A 22,734-nucleotide genomic window follows, 5' to 3' on the forward strand; every position below is an offset into this window, starting at 1 on the left:
TGCATAGCTGTTCTGTGTTTGATTCCAGAGTAGGGCCCTCTGTGTGTGTGATTTGAACAGTCTTACCATGTTCACGTGGATTTTCACGATGTTCCACACATCCCAAGTCTCTGAAATATCTTTGTGAGTGAGTGTGCCCTGTACAGGGTTGTGCTCTGTACTAACTGAGAGGGCTTTGTGTCAGTATGACCAAAAGCAGAAATAAGCAATTTTCTTAAGAGACACCTTTCTAGGGGATTAATTAATGATTAACAAAGCCTGGATTGAATTTCTGTTAAACTGAAACTCCATTTTCCTTATCAAGTAATGTACAGATAATTTCCTGTTTTTTAGGATCATCTATCTATATTTATGGTGCCACAATTGTGCAATGAAGTTGCTGGCTGATTTTATTTTGTTGCACCTTAGGAACAATGGCTTTACAGTACCACACAACTGCCACAACTTTATTGCAAAAAATACAACAAAAGTGTTTGTTACCTAAAAAGCTTTGTTACCATCTATCATATCCTCTATTAAAGCAGAGAGTGTTCAGTGTGTAACAAACAGTGTATTTCCGATGTGTGTATTTAAAGTTTCCATCTGCTGTCACGTTGTGTATTTTATGTAGCATAAAGTTGAAAGCATCTTACTAATTAGGGATAATCATATAGTTAGTACAAAGCTTATCACCAAACGTCCTCATGCTGGTTTCATCTAATTTTCTTATCTTTCTTAAGCTGCAGCATAGAATACATTTAATATATTGACCTCCCACAGTTTTTCATATTGATTATTTTCATTTAAATATTCTGTTGTTGGTAACAAGGACAATACATTTCAAATATAAAATCTATTAATAATAATATATTAAAATATATTTAAATGCTCCCTTATGACACTCTATAGGTAAAGAATGTAAATATACAAGTAATAGGTTTTCTCAATTTTTTTCAGCATGGAATAAGAAAATGCAACATTTTGGCCATGGAGCCTTCTTCAGGTGCGAGAAAGACAGGGCAATAAGCAAAGGTAATGTAGCGAGAGAGGAGGAGCAAGAGGTGGGAGCAGGGGAAAGAAGGAGAGGCCAATCAGGAGGTGTGAAGTCAGGATAGGTGAAGAGAAATGTGAAATGAAACCTACAAAGAATAGGGAGAATTTAGAAGAAAAGTAGTCTGTCATTAAGAGAAGGGGGAAGGTGTGATCCTAGCTGCAGGATAATTTTGGTTTCTGCAGTCTTTCTGATTTATGAGTTCGGAAAACCGTCTTTGAGAACACAGACAGAGAGATTAGAGTGGTCATGGCCTTTAGAGGTGAAATGAGAAACAATGGGCTTGGAGAGATCTTTAATCTTCACGGCCATAACATGTTCTCTGAAGTGGTCTCCGAGTCTCCTTCCTATTTCTCTAATGTAGACTGGCTGGGCATTTACTGCTAAAGATACAGTAAATAAGGTTGCTGGAGGTACAAGGTGCCATCTGGGTGATCCGGAATTGTCCTTAGGGGCCTTGAATGAGTGTGGTGTTAGATGTGTACTTGCAGGTGATACATCGAGCTCTGTTGCAAGGGAAAGTGCCTGGTGTGGATGGCTGCTGAGGGCGGTCAAGGGAGCTGTGAACAAGAAGGTTACGCATATTAGGTGGTTGGCGATATGAGATGATGGGGTGGTCAGAAAAGAGGGCTCCAACGGAGGGATCATTCTGTAGGATGGAAAAGTTGTCGTTAATAGTCCTGGGGATAGGAAGTGTGTTGGGGTAGTAGGGGAGCACCAAAGGAATGCAGTTGTTACGGAGGAAGTTCCTGATTGAGTTGATGGTCCCACGGGTGTTTGTGGCTTGGGCAAGGGCCCTGTCAATAACACTGCTGGGGTATCCTCTGTTGATGAAAAAGGAGTACATTTTGAGGGCTTGGTTCTGAAAGTCAATGTCGTTGCTGCATAATCATCGTAGCTGAAGGAACATATAGCATATATCATATGCAGCTTAAAACATTATACAGATGCTGCGGTAAAACGCAGTAGGCGTGCCGCATCACAACGCGTCATAACGCGTCCAACCGTATAAAACCGCAGTTTGATAATAGTATCTAGAATCACCACCAGGTGGAGCTAATAAAGCTTAACCTCTCATGTATAGCATTTGAGCTGTCGCCAGAAAAAACCCAGTTTTGAATCCCGATCACTGTCCCGATCAGGGATAATCTTTATTCACTTAATAATTTAAGTTGTATACTCTTTAGACTTTTAATAATTTTAAACATTTAATAATGTGTATTACAGCATGTTAATCATTAAACATTAACAAGTCTGTATATTTTACAAAAGCAAGAATTCTCAGTTAAACGAAAGTACACAACCTACCACCTTTATCATAAATATTTTAATTATACAGAAATATTTCATGCATCAAAGTATTTTCGGAAGATATTACTAATACAGATGCAGCCATTCAAAGTGCGCAGCACAGACACGTACCGCGGGTAATTGGCTACGGCCTCGCGCGGCACAATGATGCAAAATACTGCGGGACGTTATTGGTTGACCGACAGGGGCACTCGTGGTGCGTTGGTCGGTCGTAGAAAGATTTAAATGTCTTTACTGTGCCCGTTTTAGTATTGAACATTTATATGGAATTTTACCACTGAAGGGAAATCTTAGTAGCTGAGCATAAAAAGAATAGGAGCATACTGTAATGTGTGTGAAGGCCGTAAACGATAATAATTTTGGAACATAAACATACAGTATACTGTATAGCTGTATAGGGTCTCGGTACTTTAAAGAAAAAATACACACCAGTATTCCATTCCTCCCTAAACATCTTAAGCATCGAAGTCTTTAACTTACGTGAAATAGCGTGTAAAAAAGTGGTAGTTTTAAGCTTTTCTGTTAGTATAATATGGAATCGCGTATCTAAGGAAATTAATAACGATATAATTATATTCATATACTGCAACACAGTAGTACACGCTGTACAATGTCTGTTGATACTCTTTGTGTAGGGCTGTTTCACCACTCATCATGCGACCTTGTGTGTAGCACTATGGTCTAGGTGCTGTGCTTGTAAACCAGAGATTGTGTGTTCAAATCCAGCTGGTGCTATGACTTTTCTTTTAACAAATATTTCTTTGAGAAAATAAAATAGCAATATTATGGATAATTAATTGACTTTTTATATTTCTAAATATCACATCCAAATCCAAGTCATTTTTAATAACAATGGGTAAACTGGGTTAACTATCACAAAGCTTTAGAGAACTTAACAATAGCAATATTATGGACAATCAATTGACAATAAATACAGAAAAGCACATATTAAATTTGGGAAATAGTTTTAATATGTAAATAGTTCCCTAGTTCTGCACCCCTGGGGGTTTCTCTCTCTGGTCGGGGTGCGCGAGAGCTCCCTGGTAGGTGGTGACGGAGAAGAATAATAAAGGCAGCTTTTAACTCCGCAAGTCTGAGTTTTTGGGTCCGTCCTATCCGAACCCGACTCCTCTTGCCAGAAAGCTCTAAATTGCATTTTGTCTTTTTTTAAATTACAACCCAAAAGTCTTAATTCCGTCTTAATTAAACGTTTAAAATCCTCTTCTTGGTATGTAGAACAGATCAGCAGGTCTTTTTTCCCCAATCAGAGGGGTTTCAGATGGTGTCAGCCAATCACCATTCTGAAGCCTACCATAATCTCTGGTATAGGGACAACCCAGAATACTGGTCTTGGTACCGTATTTCACAGAAAAAATACACACCAGTATTCCATTTTTCACATGTCCTGTCACAGTGAAGTAGGAAGTGCACCTCTGTCTCTATTTCTCCTTGCTTGCTGGCAGTGGGAGCACAGTCTGTCCTCTCTGGGTAACCAGGTGTTTCACGCATGAAAAGTGGTTATTAACAATCAAAACCTGTTTTATTTTTATTTAGATTAAGAGTTCCTGTCACCCCCATTTCCATTTAAATCGCAAACCTGTGTTTAATTAAATGTCTTTATACACAGCTGTATGAGCTCCACCAGTCAGGACAGGAGGCTCTACTGCACACAGAGAGGGGCGGGAGGGGGGAACAAGCTGTCCAGCCATGTGGAATGCTACAGAACCCTAAACAGACAATACACAGGGGGGAGGGCGAGCGAGAGAGAGAGAGAGGGGGTGGGCGAGCGAGAGAGTTTTTTGCCCTCAGTCAAAAAACCCCAAATCACTCGGGGCAGAGACTCTGGGGGGATCATTGTGTGATACAGAGCGGAGCTCAGTCACTCCATACAATTAGTAAAGAGAGAAGAGTCACGAGTTTGGCTTAAAATCAAAAGAAATATCATCTGTACAGAAAATGAGGTTTTCCTGTGTGCTGTCTACATCCCACCCTCAGAATCCCCCTACTACAGTGAGGGACTTCTCCCCAGTCTCCACACAGAGATCGGTCACTTCCAGGGCCAGGGAAACGTGCTGCTCAGTGGTGACCTCAATGCACGAACAGGCACACTGGCAGACTACACCAGCACACAGGGAAATGTAAATATCACAACCGGTCCCAATCCTACTGGGAGAGGGAGGAGGGAACTCAGTGGAACTGGCAGCCCATTATGTGATCTCCTGTCACAGCCTGAGGAATAGTGAGCCTGTCTCCCAATAATGCTCCTTCTGTCTATAGTAAATGTCAATATTTTATAATATGTCTCTGTTGTAAATGTCTGTAATAGGTCTGTAGATTTTACTTTTATTTTGTGTTTTGTTCCATGTTAATTTTATTAGTTTGTTTGCTTTGGCAACACTGATTGTACCCATCTGTCATGCTAATAAAGCACCTTGAATTGAATTGAATTGAGGGGGGGGGGGGAGGGCGAGCGAGAGAGCACAGACAATAGATAGCATACTGTAGAGGAAAACAGTATAGGCATCGTTGATATGAGGACTTTTGAAACCAAATTTCCCAAATTTAATATGTGCTTTTCTGTATTTATTGTCAATTGATTGTCCATAATATTGCTATTCTAAGCAAGAAGGAACGCTTCACCCCGCCTCCTGTGGGAAGAGTTGGCTTATTCCTTCCCTGCCTCACCGAGGGCAGACCCTGCCAGGCCCTCGTCAAAACCGGTTCGACCATCACCCTGCTGTGGCCTGGTGTCCTGCCGGGCACCGAGGCAGCCGGACCCCCAGGGCGCTCACCGTGCACTTTGGAGCTGCGAGGGTGAAACACCCCTTCTACCTTGCCCCAGTCCATGAGGACTGTATCCTTGGGTTGGACTGGTTGCAGCAGGTGGGTGGTTGCCTTGACTTGGGTGTGAGGGACAGGGTGCTGCACCGGGGGTGGCGGGTGCCCTCCAGTGGCGAGGTCAGGTGGCAGTTTGTGGTGGGGCAGTTCTACACCCCGGACACCTCCCGCCCCACCCACCGCGAGACTGATTCATTCCCCCTACCCCACCAACTCTCGCCACCCCAATTCAAGGCAACCACCCACCTGCTGCAACCAGTCCAACCCCAGGACTCACGGACTGGGGCAAGGTACTGTAGAAGGGGTGTTTCACCCTCGCAGCCCCAAAGTGCATGGTAAGCGCCCTGTGGCAGGACACCAGGTGCCGAACTGGTGTCGACGAGGGCCTGGCAGGGTCTGCCCTTGATGAGGCAGGGAAAAAAATAAGCCCCGGCTGTGGCCAAACCTTCCCACGGCAGCAGGCGGGATGAAGCTCTCCTTCTGGCTTTCCGGAGTGGGGGTAGTGTCGCTCAAGGGCGGCCTTCCCCCCTTTAGGCCACCCTACTCCTGTTTCCCGACGGCCTCCGAAGTCCCCGGGGCTCCAGTGCCCGGCACTCCCCTGCGATGTGCCCCCTCTCCCCACAGCGGTGGCAGTTGACCAGCCGTCGTCGCTCCCCCAGCATCGCCGCGCTGGCCGTCTTCTCCTCCCCATCTGATTCCCCGTGCACCCCTCCGTTGGTGCCCACTGGTCTCCTCAAATACGGCATCAGCCTGCTCAGCCGGAGCCAGGGCCTGCTCCAAGGGGATCAGCGCGGCCAGCATCAAGTGGCGTTGCACCTCGGTCGGCGCCAGGGCCCAGAGGAATGCCTGGAGCCCTATCTCCTGGTGGGTCTCCTCCGGGAGAGTAGGGTAACCCTGGCGGGCTAAGTAGGCCACGTCTGCGGCTGTTACCTTCACTGTTACCTGGATACCTCTTTATTTAGAACTCACTCTTCCCCCTGCCTGTCTAGCTTCTTTTAATCCTTCTGTGTCCGGAGTGCAGCGGGTAAGATGTTTTTCTAAGAAAAAAAGAGAAAGTAAAAAAAGAGAAATTTCACCAGAGCCTCCTCTCGAGTCTAATTTTAAGTTTAGAAGGATTCAAGCAGGATTTTAGATGAAAGGCAGCAACCTTAATCAAGCCCAAATCATAATGGAACCCATTCAGAGCCTACATTGCATTTAAGCGTTTAATTCTGAGCAGAAGACCCTCACACCTGAAGAAGGCTTGCGTTTTACCATCTTACCATATTACCGTTTTCTTTTTTACTGTCCTGGTGGTAGATTTCTTGGTCTCCATACTGTACTGTGGTCGCTGTAGTGCAGGCTCGCAGTTTTTTTTTTTTGTGATGGGAATTCACCCAATCCCTTGGTGTATTTATGCTATATTCTCATGTACGGCTAGAATGTGTTCATTGTCTTCCAATGAAAGGCAGGTTCCTTTTGCCGAAGTCGGGAGACATTAGAGGCTTCCCACACCCAGACTGTTAAACCAACGCATTAGGACGTCAAAGCCCATTGAGGAGCCGGGCGCAATCATTGTTTTGTTCCTTGATTTTTTTATCTGCATTAATTACAGAAATCAAGTTCCTGCTCTATGCAGACGACCTGGTCCCGCTGTCGCCCACAGAACAGAGGCTGCGGCAGAACCTGGGACTGCTGGAGCAGCACTGTCAGACCAGAGTTGTGGTTTTCCAGAAAAAGAGCCAGACCTCAGGGAAACAGTTACAAATTCACACTTAACAACAACACATTAACACCTAATGACGGGTGCAGGGCCGAATTAGGCCAGTACCCACTACTGTTAAACATACAGAAAAGAATATTAAAGTATTGGCTTTAATATTAGCCATAATATTAGCCGTGTCTGGAGAATATCCAGGGTATCAGCTTCAACCACACGGTTGTGCAGCTTGTTCCCCCCTCCCGCCCCTCTCTGTGTAAAGTAGAGCCTCCTGTCCAGCCAGTACAGGAGGCTCTACTGTACACAGAGAGGGGCAGGAGTGGGAACAAGCTGTCCAGCCGTGTGGAATGCTACAGAACCCTAAACAGACAATACACACTAGCCGAATATTTGACTGAGATATCCAGACACAGCTGGATGAGCTCCACCAGCCAGGACAGGCAAATAAGATACACTCCACAGACATTCGCAACAGCGACATATCATAAAACATTTGCACATATTGTTAATTTATAACTTGTTTTTCAGGAAGTTAAAAAAACACTTGAATTACTTATCCAGTCTCTCGAAATAAAATTATTTTTCAAGCAATGCAACTAACGTCAGGCAATGTGTTTTTTTAATCCAACATTGACAGCCACATCTTAAATCTTGTCAGTCAACTCTTTTTTCTCTATTTGAATTGTGGCAATTCAAACAACTATATAACCAGTGGTCTCAAAGTCACCAAGCTCACAGAGCTTCAACAACAGATGACAACTTCCTTTGTCCTTCCTTAGTCTTCCTGAAATTGTCAGATTATGAGTGAATAAAAGCATTTTATTAAAAACACGTTTGCGTTTGTTTGGGAGCTATATTATGTATTTTTCATGTGTAAGATATAATAATGTGTTCCTGCTTACACATCGCATGACTTTAAAAGCTAAAAAAACAGGTTTCGATTCATATTATCTGGCGAGCCTTGTTTTGTCAAAGGACAGCACATACTTTGAAAAGACCGCAAATGTATTAGCAGGGGTTAATTGCACTATGGACTGCACAAAGAAATTTAAAATAGTCTTCTTTAGGTGTGAGGGAAGGAGTGGATCGCAGCAGGCATAATCAGCAAATTACAAGAAAACAAAGAACAGGGCAGGTGAGACGAGTATCCAGAGAGTGAGTGATCAGAAAAAGGAAACAATTGTTACGCCCGGGTTTTCGACACAATTTTTTTTAACTTGCTAATGCATCAGACACATTTCCTGGTGAATTGTGTTTTAAATAAAATAGGAGTGTCTTTCCCTGGTATTAGCTCATCGGTATGGTTTAAGTTTTATCTGTACCATACTGTATACAGGTACAGACTTCAAGCTGCACCACTGTATCGCTTTTGTAAGGAGACGGACTATGGCCAAAATCATGAAAGTCTGATAAAGACAATCTCATAAAACATTCCTGTTAGACAAGAGGAATGTAAAAAAAAACAATTACTATTTGTCAATGAAAACCAGTGTGTGTGTCTCTCTCTGCTGGATGTCTCTCTCTCTCTCAGCTGAATGAATAAAAGCATTTTATTAAAAATGCGTTTGCATTTGTCTGGGTATTTACTTTGTAATCTGTGGTCCCTTTAACTGTTTTTACATCTACTGTATTGCTTTGAGATGCCACTTTTAATGGTGATATGTAAAATAAAGTTTTTTATTATTGTTATACAGAAACATGATAAGATTTTCCCTGGTTCAGAAAAAAAAGATATAAAGTATATTAGTTTGTCACTCTTCTCATTCCCTCTTTCCTAAATGGCTTTTGAAGAGAGTCACATGAAGAGAGAGGTGAAACAGCCTTACACAGCCCTGTCGCAGTACACGAATATAATTATATCGTTATCAATTTCTTTAGATACACGATTATTTTAATACAGTCTTTGCTGTGCTCTTGAGTATCCTTGTGATATTTTGAGCTCTGGTTGAATGATAAGTGTCGCAGTTTAAATAATTTTCGTAGTTAGAAATTATGAAACGCTCTGTTAAAAACAAGGGAGTTTTTATGTCCGTTACAGTAAAAGAAAATGCCTGACAAAGTTGGGCTTGGACAGATTCCAAGTGCTTGTACAAATGTGCTAAAGAAATTAGCAAAAAAAGTCATTCCTTTATCGTATTGGCTAGCTAATGTCCTGTCCTCCTTAGTTAGATCAACGAAATGCTGTGGTGTTTGTCAAAGAAATTAGACAAACAAAAAAAAGTATTTTAGTTTAAAATGAAGGTTAGAAAGAATGTGGTAATACTTTGAGTTTACAGCTTGTCCAAAGTCATTCATTATTAATATTATTAGTAATATCTTCGGTAAAGGCTTTGATGCATAAAATATTTCTTTCATAATTAAAATATTTATGATAAAGGTAGGTTGTGTACTTTTGTCCAACTGAGCAATCTTGCGTTCATAAAATATACCAACTTTTTAATGACTGATGATTAACATGCTGTAATACACAGTTTAAATTTAAAAGCTCAAATGCTGTATATGAGGAGAGAGTGCAGGCTTGCATTGTGTCTGTTAGTAGTTCAGGTGGGTAGCTGCGTCAGCATGCATAGGCTGCAAAGGAACAAGTAATAGGTTTATTCCATGCTGAAAAAAAGAAGAAAGAGAACACAACGTTTCGGCCGTGGAGCCTTCTTCAGGTGTGAGAGAGACAGGGCAGTAGGCAAAGGTAAAGTAGCGGGAGAACAAAGGTTGGGAGGGAGGAGGAGTGAGAGGCGGGAGCAGGGGATAGAAAGAGAGGCCAATCAAGAGGTGTGAAGTCAGAATGGGTGCAGAGAGGTGTGAAATGAAACTTCCAATGAATGGAGAAAATTTAAAAGAACAGTAGTCTGTCGTTAAGGGAAGGGAGAAGGTGTGATCCTAGCTGCAGAATAATTTTAGTTTCGGTGGTCTTTCTGATGTATGAGTTTGGAAAACCGTCTTTGAGAACACAGACGGAGAGATTAGAGTGGTCGTGGCCGTCAGAGGTGAAATGAGAAACAATGGGCTTGGAGAGATCTTTAATCTTTACAGGACATTAGCTAGCCAACATGATAAAAAAATATATGACTTGTTTTTGTTTATTTCTTTAGCACATTTATTTGAACATTTCCATCGATCGTACAAGCACTGAAAAATGTCCAATCCCTAGTTCGTCAGGCATTTTCTTTTTTGCTGCGGGAGCGCTCCTACTGGTCCTGGTCTCAGTGCCTTCTAGGATACAGTATAACGCCAGCGATTTGTTGTTAAAATTGGGTTTCCTATAACGCCGCAGCGAACTCTTGTTTTTATGTCCACTATAACAGACATAATCCCCCTTGCTTTTAATCGAGGGATTCAAAATTTCTAAGAATTAAAATTATTTAAACTATGCAACACTTATCATTCAAGGAGAGCTCAAAATATCTCAAGGATCCTCAAGAGCACAACCAAGACAGCAGAAAAAGATTTTTTTTATCTAAGTTAAGAAGTTTAAAATTTCTTTATCACACAGTAAATAAAGTCAAAATTCCGGGGTGTGCATATATCAGAGAATCAGATTTCAGGACTGGAATTATCCGTTTTATAATAGGGAATATAGTGTGGAATCACGTATCTAAAGAAATTAATAATGATATTAATTTAAGGATCTAAATATCTAAATATATGTATCTATATAGCAGGTAGTAGTAGTTCAGGTGGGCAGCTGCGTCAGCATGCGTAGGCTGCAAAGGAACAAGTAATAGGTTTATTCCATGCTGAAAAAAACAGAAGAGAGAAAAAACACAACGTTTCGGCCGTGGAGCCTTCTTCAGGTGTGAGAGAGACAAGGCAGTAAGCAAAGGTAATGTAGTGGGAGAACAAAGGCTGGGAGGGAGGAGGGGTTAGAGCCGGGAGCAGGGGACAGAAAGAGAGGCCAATCAAGAGGTGTGAAGTCAGGATAGGTGTAGAAAGGTGTGAAACGAAACTTCCAATGAATGGAGAAAATTTAGTAGAGTAGTAGTCTGTTGTTAAGAGAAGGGGGAAGGTGTGATTCTAGCTGCAGGATAAGTTTGGTTTTAGTAGTCTTTCTGATGTATGAGTTCGGAAAACCATCTTTGAGAACACAGACGGAGAGATTAGAGTGGTCGTGGCTGTCAGAGGTGAAATGAGAAACAATGGGCTTGGAGAGATCTTTAATCTTCACATCCCTGACGTGTTCTCTGAAGCGGTCTCCAAGTCTCCTTCCTGTTTCTCCAATGTAGAGAGAAACTGGGTATTTACTGCAAGAGATACAGTAAATAAGGTTGCTGGAGGTACAAGATGCCATCTGGGTGATGCGGAATTGTCCTGAGGGGCCTTGAATGAGTGTGGTGTTAGATGTGTACTTGCAGGTAATACAGCAAGCTCTTTGCTAGGGAAAGTGCCTGGTGTGGATGGTTGCTGAGGGCAGTCAAAGGAGCTGTGAACAAGAAGGTTACGCATATTAGGTGATCGGCGATATGAGATAATGGGGTGGTCAGAAAAGAGGGCCCCAATGGAGGGATCATCTTGTAGGATGGAAAAGTTGTCGTTAATAGTCCTGGGGATAGGAAGTGTGTTGGGGTAGTAGGGAAGCACCAAAGGAATGCAGTTGTTACGGTGGGAGTTCCTGAATGTAAATATATGTTTATAAAAACATTAAAACACTTATTTTATGTAGTGCAGCTGAGGAGAAACAAAATCAGAACTAGAAATGACTAGTTGGTCTTTGGGTGTGCTGAAATGTGTAGTTAATTGCACAACTACCTAACAAGGAAGTAAACTTAAAACAAGTAAACAAACTTAAATAATACACCAGCATGGATTAAACAAGTCAGCATGTCAGCAGGTCATATCCTCCTGTATAAAAATGAAGAATTGTGTTCCTAGTCACCACATAATCAAAGATCACTGTTTTACTTACAGTAACAGTCCAAATCAGCACCATGCCCCTGTGTGTGAAACACAAGTTGGTTGAGGACTTTGAAACTATTAAAGAATTCTGGGCAAAATATGGAGACGATTTACAGGTAATGTACAATGCTTTTTTATATATCTTGCAAAAAATAAATTCTCGCAACATAAAAGTAAAATAAAACATGCATATTGGAACCTTTTACTGCATCCATGGCATTGTATTGGAAGAAATGTAAAACAAGCTCTGGATTTTAATATATGTACTATTTTTGTTTTCCATGCTAGAATATATTACCATTCATATATTTTTCATAAATAATCAAATGCTTAATAAGTGCATTTACACTCTTTTTGATCCAGTAAACTACATTTTAAAATATGCTGGGTATTATACTATGTTCACATTAATGAGATTGTCACCCAATCAGTGGTTCCAATCAATATTTAAGCATAGCCTTAAAAGACGTATTGGACAATTTGTGCTATAAATTATATACATACAGTATAAGTGTTTCATTTGTGTAATTTAATTTGATGACAGAGTATCTGCTTTAAAAACTGACTGCTGACAGAGTGAATTTTGAAATGACTGTACAGTATGTTTTGTATTTAATAGATAAACCATATAGTTCCATCAATCACAGTATGGATAAGTGTGAGGCATGCATGAAGCACAGCTACAAAACAGTGCTGCCAATGCAGACTATTATGTATCGAATTAATCTGTTTGAAGTGTAATTCATGTAAAGAAACAGGTTAAGAAAGACTTTCTGCTGTCTGCTGTTTTCCAGCAGTTTGGAAAGTTTGGCATTTGGGGAGTGATTCACAAAACTTTGAAACTGTCTCAAACTGTCTCTGGGTATTTTAAAAATCATTCAAAATCCTTTTATACAAAATTTGGATTTTCCATGCAGTGACAGAATAATTTTGTGTGCAGCCTGAAGCTGAAAAATTCAAGCAGAAACCTGAAGTTATTGAGCAACCAGATTATCTGCTTTATGTTTCTCAGAGAGAATATGCAACAATTGACCTTTGTAAAGGTAGGATCCTGAAATGTATTTTATATAAAAAAAAACGTTTTTTACATATAAGTTTACATTCCATGAATCTGCAATTTGTGAGAAAGAGGTAGACTTTGTTGCTGTGATTTATATTGTTACTTAGGTGTTCTTAATTGCACCACTTCTGTTGAGTTATGTTGAGAGATGGTGCTCCAGCCGTTATGCTTTGTAAGAGATTACAAAACATTTGTTTGTCTTTTATGAAAGAGTGTCAGAATCATAATTTACAGTCAAAACAGGAGGATTTTATGAGGGCTTAAGCATAAGAAATAAAGTAGAACAAAAACACAAGAACAACTAAAGTTAGATGATCATAAAGGAAAGAAAATACATATTGTATAGCCCAATTGCAGGAGAAGTGACTAGAGATGATTTGGCAGTTTAAGATGGTCTGAAAGAGTTGGAAAAAATTGAGATGGGGAAAGAAAGGGAGGAGAGAGGGGGTGGTGCTGGGGAGTATTTTATATCCATTGATGAATGTCATTTAAAAGCAGATGACAAGACGTGAAATCACTTACCACTTACAATTTACTCAAAGCTTTAATTTTATGAATAACTTCAAATACATAAGTAGTGACCTGTGCTGTGGACTGATATGGTAGCTTGGTCATATTTTGGAATAATAGCTTTTTTTTATAAAGTGGACATTTTGTTACATTAAAAGATTTAATGCCAACCTTGAAATATGACCCCAAAGTACAACTGAACCATCTCGGAATGTTCGTTTCTATGCTGAGTCAACAGCATATATCAGGTTCTTTAAAGACAATTTAATAATATTATAGGAGACAGGAAGTGTTAACAAAACTAAAACAAACAGCTATTTTTCATGTTTATATCCATCTTGAATGGATTACAAATAGTGCTAATCATTGTTTTACTATAAGGTATATACTATAGTTTAGAAAAGCACATAACAAATACAGGGAGAAAAGAAGCCAAACAAAGACTGAGGGGCAAAGAACATTTTGTGATATTTTTTCAAACTTCTACAGGACCTGTGACTAGAATCGGAAGTGATGAGGCAACCACCTGCCACATTATTGTCCTCCATTGCCCAGGTTAGTTACTGCTTAACTGGAGCAGACAAGTAAAAGTAGCAAGACATTATTTTTAAAAAGGAATCTACAAGAATGTGAAAGCAATGCATTAACATGTCCTATATTTTCTGAAAATACTTAATAATTTAGTGTTTTTCTTTACTCTTTCATTGCTTTACATTCTGACAGGACTTTTCTGCCATTTGGCTAATTAAGCCTGCTATGTAGTTAGTACCTAAGTAGTCCAAGAATCTAATTAGTCATTTCTTGAAAGCAGGGACCCTTTGTTATACAAAGAGTTTATACTAAAGGTAAGAATGAGATCAATTAGCTACAGTACTTGCGACTTAACAGGAGATGAATGGTCTCCTTTGATTTATATCCTTTTTTAATGTCCTTAGATTTTTTAATTTCTTGCTCAAATTCACTTTATTATACACAAGCAAGAATTTGTCATCTTATACAAAAAATAGATATGTTGCTACACCACCAAGCCGAACTCTCTACAGAAAAAACAGTTCAGAAATTGTCTCACATATGTAGTAGTGTTCTTGTTCATTTAGTCAGGAGCCACCTTTATCATCTGCACACCATTGTGCATATTTTACTGTTATAAGTTTTCCTATCGAAACTTTTCCAAGATATTTTTCTGCTTTACAGGTAATTGTTCAGCAGTGCTATATCTCACACAACCCAACTTCATATGTGTAAAAAACAAAACATATTTGGCATAAAGCTGTATAATTTGCTTGAAGAGCTCACAGCCTTCTATCCCTCTGATAGATAAAATAATATAATAGTTGTCTTAAACCTGGACATTTCACACTGCCAATATTTAGTACTAGCTTACTGCTCTGCTCTTTTTCAGGCACTGGCAAGGTCAGCTTGGCTCACATTGATGGCTCTAAAGTGGGTGTTGGAGTGAAATTTATGGTTGAAGAGATGAAAAAACAATGCAAGGATTTCTCACAGTATGTCATTATAAATAACAATCCTTATAATAGTCCTACATGTCGGTATTCTAAGACGAAACAGTAACTGTAGCTAAGGAGTATCATACATGCAGAAAGTACATTTCCTTGCACATTTCTGGTGATGGCAATCATACTCTGGATCTTGCTTAGTTAGAGAGATCTGATGAAAGTATCCATCCATCAATGTAGTAGTCATGATACAACCTGGACAGGACACCAGTCCATCACAGAGTACACAAACACAGACACACACACTCACAGCAGGAGGAAACCCACACGAACACAGGGAGAGCGTACAAACTCACACAGATAGTACTAAAGGAATGTTATAAATTTTATAAAAATTTCACTTCTTTCACTGTGTGACTGTACAGTAAAGCCGGGACTCTACCGGTTTGTGTTCCAGGTGTAGGTCTGTGCAGTAAAGCCAGAACTGTACTGGTTTGAGCAGTATCCAGATGGGGGGGTTAACTAGCCCTGTGGGAAAACTACTAATAGGCTGGTGTGAAGTTACTGTAAAAAATTGTAAGAAATGTTTGATTTTACAATTAAAGAATATGCCAGAAGCTGAAATGAGAGCCTTGCGTGAACTAATAGATTTAAACTAGGAGACCCCTTTGTAGCCTCCTTAAATTTATCTCAGGATTTAAATAAAAGAGAATTAATCTTACAGTGTACAGTAAATGGTGTCCAGGTTCCCCTATTGGGGGACACAGGAGCAAATTTGTCCTGTTTATCGACTAAAACAGCAAAAAGTTATGGTGAAAAGTTTTTACACGTGGCAGGAGGCTACAGGAGTAGGGGGGCAAGGGTTGTTTAAAGGAGATGCAAGCTGTCACAATATGCTTGGGGAAAGATATACAGTTTCAACTACAGATGTGGGTGGGGGACACACCAGATTTATTGGGCTGGAATGCACTTGAGCATTTATAAGGAATTACTGTATGAGACTGCATTTATGTGAACTACCTCAATAGAGCTCTGAGGTATTGTGATTGTTCTGCCTGATGAGGGAATCCATAAGGCTAGGCTACTCCAAGCATTAGATCTTCTGATGGGAAAAGATATATAACCAACTACATAATAAAGCGAGGGTGAATTCCTTCTCGGAACAAACTCGCCTGGTGACGAATTGGCTTAAGGAGGGTAGTGCAGTCTAAGGACAGAATTGCCTTGACCCCTGCAGCAGAAACCGTTTTTAATGATTTGAAACAAGCTTTCTTGCAGGCACTGGCCCTGGGCTGGATTCTCTCAGACGGATCATCTGTATGTAATCTGTAAGTAAGTAAAAGAAATGGGTTGTGAGCTGCTGTGCTGGCACAGGTGTAACGAACAGTTCTTTCCGGACCCTATGCGACGACACAATCCGAAGAAGTGGGGAAACACTAGGAAAAAGTCATGCAGGAATACGGGGCTGAAAACAGGGGGGGCGTGTCCAAAGTGCGCGGGTGCACGGGGGAGGTGTGGCCGAGGCAAACAATCCAAAAGTAATCCATAGAGGGAATCCAAAAACGCAAGAAAGTCAATAGCCAGGTGATCCATCCAAACAAGGAATTAAAAACACGAACTGGGTCGGAACCGGCGGACAAGGAACAGGAACAGAGGTTAAAACCTTAACGGGACCAGGTGCTTCCAGGTCCCGGACTCACACGGTGCGGAAATCAGATGCAGAGCCAGGCTGATGTCAGCGCCTGGCTTTTAAGGAGGGCTGGGAAAAGGGGTCAGGTGCACAGAATTAAGTCTGAAGTGAAAGGGCTGGAGCACCCTTAAGGAGGAGGGACTATAATCGTGACAACAGGAGCATGGAGGTAGGCATTGCCCGGTGGGTTATCATTCAGGACCCCTCAATGCGGTGGCCAAGGGTTCGTGTTTACATGTTGTGCACGCTACCTGCCTGGCTGTATAAACCTCTGTGATCGCCAAACACTTGATGACGGAGATAAGCCCTCAGTGGGGACTGCCCTGCCACTTGTATTATGAAAAAGTTACACACTTCACAGGGAAGGTGTGTCAGGCAGTGGCTGTGTTGTTCGGAGTGAGATGGGACCTACATTGCCCCCATCACCCTCAGCTTACAGGAACAGTGGAACTAAGGAACAGAACTCTGAAAGATCAACGAAACATCAGATTGAAGGAACTGCGTGGGTAGCTGCTCTGCCTGCAGTCTTGTGTAACCTGAGGGCTGGATCAAACAGAACTGTGTAACTGAGCCTGTTTGATATCATCACGGGCCAACCAACGAACCTTCCTGGATGGCCAAATTTGGATAATGGATAGTTGAATTTGCTATCTAATTCTCTATTTGCAGTATTGTAGGCTGTTAATTGAAGTGGTGCATGGGGCTGGTGAACAGGTGCTGGACAGTTGGGGACCTCCAGTAGAGGGAAGACACAACCTGATACCTGATGAGTGGGTGCGGGTAAAGAAGATATCCTGCCAGATGTTGCAACCCCGCTGAGGAGGGACCATATCAAGTACTACTGACTTCCAACTCTGCCATCTGAGTGACAGGATGAGATTGCTGGATCTACGCATCGCACTGCAACCGAGCCACTGCACCAGAGACTGAGTGAACAGAACTAATTATGTTACTGTTTCTTTGTCTGTCGGGGGGGGGGGGCTGACAGTGTGCCTGTTAAGCGTAAGGAACGTTACACTAATAATGGGGAATATGGAATCAATACCTTCTTGGTGTTGTCATATCTATCAGCCACAAATAATAATCAGCGCTCATGTTGGGTTTGTATTGCTATACAAGATACTCATAGGAGTAATCCCTTTTGATAGAGGTGATTATTTAGGTTTATTGGTATGAGTAAATAGTTCTGCTTTTCGTCTGAGTGTACCTCAAATGTATTAGAATGGAATTAACTGTATGCTCCCCGCTATAATCATGGTTTTAGGCAATCTTCTATTAGGGTGATAAGCAGCTGTATGTACTGTAGTACTCATATTCCAGACAATTCTGCAAATATCACAATTACAATCCTGACGACTGGGAAGTGGGAAAGAGGCTGCAGTCTGTGTTAGGAGCCTGGCGAGGATCACTGAAATATTTTTTTTATGGTCTAATGCTACTAATTATTTTTATTTTATGTATTCACTGTCTTAAAGCTGTATGTACCAAAGTAACTAACTCTATTATAATTCAATATAATCATGAGGAGGACAAGAATCTCATTGTTTAGAACATAGTGGTGTGAAAACAAATATGTTCTGAAGGAGGGACTGAAGGAATGTTATAAATTTTATAAAAGCTAACAAACTGCTTGTCCTTTAACTTCCTAACTGCTTATAACCCTGGCAAGTGGAAACATACCACGGGGCATCTTTAGGTCAGTGGAAAAGTACAGCTCGTGTCTTAAATGTTGTAAAAAGTGAAGTCGAATGTCTTGTTTTGCGAATGTAAGCAATAACGAAAGTCCTGATAAGGAGACGTTCTCCGCTACCCAGGCTTGGTAATGATTCATTTTAGGGATTAGGTAATCTATGTCAAAAGTAGGAAGCTTGTCTGTTACTGTGTATAAAAAGCACTGAGCAACATCTTTTGGAGAGACTAGCTTTTGCAAGCATCTCTCCCGTGTGCAAACAAATAAACAGCTCTTCTTTCACCAACATCCGAATTCTGTCATTTTAATGTTTCTTCAGTACCCAGGTCTAGAACTGAACCCAAGACCCTAGCAATACAAGCCAGCAATGCTAACCACTGTGCCACCCTCTGATGAAACCATGCTTCAGAATTCTGCAGCTTGTCAGACTTTAAAGAAAGTGTATTTTTTACAGCAGCCTGGACCTCTACATGGCTGGGGGATTCATTGATGAGAGGGGGATTTCCCATGACAACACCATGAAACTGCTTCGTGAGTGAAACCTTGCTTAACATTTGTTACAGGCTGTTACAGTGTACTTCAAATTAGAATCTTATGGGATCATTAACTTTGATGTAAATTGTAAATTTTACTTTTGAATTGTTCCTATAAGTATAGCAAAACTACATTAAATCAAAGGTGCATGTTTTTTTCATTAAAACTGTGGTGGATTGCTTATCTTCATAGATTTATTTCATGATCCACACATCTCACAGATCTAAGGGAAGGATTAGTGGAGTGGATGGTTCAAAAGTGCACAAACAAAATCAAATAAAAATATCAAACCATGTGCTATTTGCGTCATACAATGCAGGCTTACAGAGGAGCCAAAGTCTACAGTATCTTGTTCAGCAATGCACACAGGCTGGGGTACAACCTGGACAGGACGCCAGTCCATCACAGGGCACACACAGACACACAGGGGCGAAATACACATTTTAAAATACTTAAGTATCTCCCTTTCTCACTTGTGTAACTGCAGGTGAATTTATGAAGCAAGACTGCCAAATTGAACTTCAGCTGGCCTGTGTGTCAGGTAATGCTGCAGACCCAGAAACCATGTGTAAATGTTTTCATAGGGAACCTGGGGATTGGTCTCTCAGTCTGCCTAAAGGTGGTCCAAGCCTTATATTTCCCTTTTTTTTCTAGAGATGAATGATGTTGTCAGAGAGGGGAATCACTGGCCAGTGGTATCTGGTGTAGGTAAGACCAGAAAAGTATAAAAGCCATGAATACAGACTCAAAAGACATGCAGAATGATTGAAACCAATTATCAGTCAGCATTGAACTTGAGGAGAAACAGAAGAATTGAATGTGTCAAGAAGGATGTGTCAAAACTGTGTAAATGTTAAAATGAACTGCACAATTACTTTCTAAATTCTTGAACAGTACGTATAAGGTAACATTACACTGTCAAACTCAGACTGGGACCAACTTTCATCCCAATGGCAACCTCAGCAATTGCACGAGCTCACAACCAACTACTGAGCATGTGCACAATAGGCAGAGGAGCCTGTCAGTCAGATCTACATTTTTGATAACAAAGTAGGTCTTCATCAGTTTAACAAATTGCTTATTTAATTTAATTCATTTTTTTTGCCAGTGGTCTCAGGATTCTCCACTGGCAGTTCACCATTTGTTTGCCCACTGTCATCCCGTCTTCTAGCACTTCCAGCTTTTTCCCCAGTGGTAGCCTTATCCTTTTTTATGACTCTCTCATTTTTACCTCAATCCCTCTCGCTTAGTTTCAGGCAGTCTATTACTTCAGCCCTTTACACCACATTACCTGTCTGCCCACATTTTCTCTCTCTTTATTTTCAGAAGTGCCCTAAATTCTCCACTTGGGCTTCAGCCAGTCCCCTGTCTGCAGCATTTCTTTCTTAACTAAAGCTGCAGCATGACACTCTGAGAATGAGTATCAGAGACTTGGGCCACTCTCTACACCAGTGCAGCTTTTGTCTGTAAAACACCTGAAAATTGAAAGACAAGATTGTCTTCAGTTTTGATGTGATTTCAGCCACTGAAAGAGAAGCTGTTATATAAGAATTGAGTGAAAGATCTCAGAATATCACTTCATATTTGCTCCAGATTGTAGCCAGGCTTTCTTGGCACATTAAAATGTCATGGAGAGGGTAAGACTTTATTCAGAAATGTATTTTTACTTTGAAGCCAAAGTATGCCCCCTAGCAATTATAATGGGTGCCAGGAACCTTTTCCTCCCTGCAACAGGTTATTTTCATCTCTCAATGTGCTCCTGATTTCCCCCTTCCAGCTTCTTTGTCTCTATGACCACTTTTGGGTAAAGGTTAAAGGAAAATGATGTTTTAGGTTTTCCTCCACTACTCAATAACCCTGGTCTCTAAATCAAGTTCTCTCCTGGGTCCAAGCAACTGCAATCTCTCTTGCCTTCACCAAAAGTCCTTAAATTCTCTGAATGGGGCTATTTAAAGTCCACCTAAATAGGCTCATGTTTCATCCCAAGAGGATGTGGAAGTGCCCATGTGATGTCTTGGGTGGAGGCAGAGCTAACTGCTCAAGGCTCATTGAGGAACTGGCTGAGCCAGATGGGTGAATTTGCACCCTGTTCCAGGTCACAGGCACAGTCAAAGCTGCCTTGAAACCCCACCTGCCCCTCTAAACGGTGTTACCTAACATCTGTGCTAAGTGGACTTTTGGCCAGGGTAAGAAGTTCAGAGACCAAGGCATTGCATTAACATTTGGGTGACACTGCCCATTCAATCAGCCCCAGACACCTTTTGTCCTACACCCATTATTTTTCACTCTTTGACAACAATGTGGCAGAAGAACCAAACCAAGGGGACAATTTAAGCAATCGCAGTGTGAAAATGACTCAATAACAAGGATAAAAAAATCAATTTGCATCTTACCTTACCTGTAGGCACCTCACATCTGCCTACAAGAAAGAATTGCAGCTCTCATCACAAATTGATTTAAATAAAGTCTGTTTTTCCTTTACATTCATCCTCTTTCTAGGTGTGAAGATGGATGGTAACTCTTTTTACATCTATCGAGCTACATTTCCTGAAAAGGTTCCTCATATCACTCTGAGAGGAGCAAGACTGACCGTCGACATGATGGTATAAAAATCCGTATTGTAGTGCTGTCTGGGTAATCTCTGAAGCTGCTCAAAAAGAAACAGTAACATTTTGCAACCCCCACACATTCTGAAACACAGAATCACAATGCATGTAGAAAAGCACTGTGTTTTAAAATCCCGGAGGATATTGTGCACGTGTAGTACAGTGGGTCATGTCGACCACAGGTTACTACAAATTATTAACTCAGTCAATATCCTTAAAGGAAAGTGTCAGTATTCTCAGAATACCCTTTTTTATAGCCTGGTGACTTATCATTTGTTTCCATTAAAGTGTGACATTGGTGTTTATTTTATTTCAAAATCACTGTGCACTGAAATTCAAAGAGGATTTAAAATGACCTTGGAGGAAATTACAGATATTAATTGTGGTATTATTTTCCAAAATAAATGAAATAGCAGGTTTTGCATGAAAAATACCAGCATAGATTATGGTATAGTAGGAAGTATCTTCTCCATCTTCTTTTGCCTGCAATGACTGCTCAGAAATAGGAAACAAAATTGATTTGAAGATCTGAATTGACAAGTTGGACACGGATAGACACGGATAGTGAAAAATTGGTTGATTTGAAATCTAAATTAAAACATATTTTAGAACTGGAAAGCTATTTTGCCATCAGAATGCGTGTTTTGTGTGATTGGCTTTGATTTACAGTCTGGATCCTGACTATGATTCACCAGTCATAATGCACAGGCATTGTCTTACGCTGCTCAAAGCTATATCTTACACTGGTCAGCAGCCTGTATCATCGAACAGTCTTTGTCCTCTAACACTGATTTTAAAAGTTTGTATTGTTAATATGTGGTATTATATTTGTATGAATAGAAGTTTGGACAATGTTGGGGCACTTTAGAAACTATTGGGGCAGTTAATAACTAAAAACTTTGTTTTCCAACAACCTTTGCAGAAAATTTTTAGTAACATTATACTGTTCTAAAATCCAATGAGTACAGAGAGTTTATAGATTTATTTCTGTGGATCAAACGTGGTTTAAGAAAGAGGAGAACACCATCTATATTTATTTTTTGCTCATTTGAGGCTTACTTCCTAAATATCACCTAAAGCCTATTGGTAACATGTGCATATGTATGTGTAGAAAAATGCTTTAATGTTTTAAGTTAAAAGTTCTTTGGTACAAAAAAATGCACATCTATATATATATATTTTAGGTGAAACTGTTACTCATATTCATCAGCAAAATTATATAATACATTTGAAGAGATTTGTATTCGTATTGATTGAACATGTATTTATAGAGGTTTTGTTTTGTATAATATCTTGATAAAATATACTGTAAAATATAATGATTTAAGTAGCTACAATAAAGACAATGTCATTAGAAATAGGAGAAATCATCAGTCTTTTACAGAAGTATAGTGGTGTTGACAGAAAGGCTTGTACCAG

General features: G+C 40.5%; 2 protein-coding genes across 2 annotated transcripts in view; one reads left to right on the top strand and one right to left on the bottom strand.

Annotated features, from left to right (window-relative positions):
• Window positions 1-22,734, bottom strand: part of LOC148815795 (immunoglobulin kappa light chain-like) — a 268,304-nt gene that overhangs the window by 69,697 nt on the left and 175,873 nt on the right. The window lies entirely within an intron of this gene.
• LOC148815797 (protein N-terminal asparagine amidohydrolase-like) overlaps window positions 11,801-22,734 on the top strand; it is a 30,452-nt gene continuing 19,518 nt past the window's right edge. Inside the window, exons 1-9 of the mRNA XM_088904682.1 lie at window positions 11,801-11,884; window positions 12,709-12,811; window positions 13,828-13,893; window positions 14,741-14,843; window positions 16,074-16,127; window positions 18,630-18,706; window positions 19,197-19,250; window positions 19,364-19,417; window positions 21,209-21,312. Of these exons, the coding sequence (XP_088760808.1) occupies window positions 11,801-11,884; window positions 12,709-12,811; window positions 13,828-13,893; window positions 14,741-14,843; window positions 16,074-16,127; window positions 18,630-18,706; window positions 19,197-19,250; window positions 19,364-19,417; window positions 21,209-21,312 (699 nt within the window). The remainder of the gene's footprint in view (window positions 11,885-12,708; window positions 12,812-13,827; window positions 13,894-14,740; window positions 14,844-16,073; window positions 16,128-18,629; window positions 18,707-19,196; window positions 19,251-19,363; window positions 19,418-21,208; window positions 21,313-22,734) is intronic.

The sequence above is a fragment of the Atractosteus spatula genome, chromosome 24 (assembly GCF_055471065.1).
Source record: "Atractosteus spatula isolate fAtrSpa1 chromosome 24, fAtrSpa1.hap1, whole genome shotgun sequence".
In the NCBI taxonomy this organism is placed as follows: domain Eukaryota; kingdom Metazoa; phylum Chordata; class Actinopteri; order Semionotiformes; family Lepisosteidae; genus Atractosteus; species Atractosteus spatula.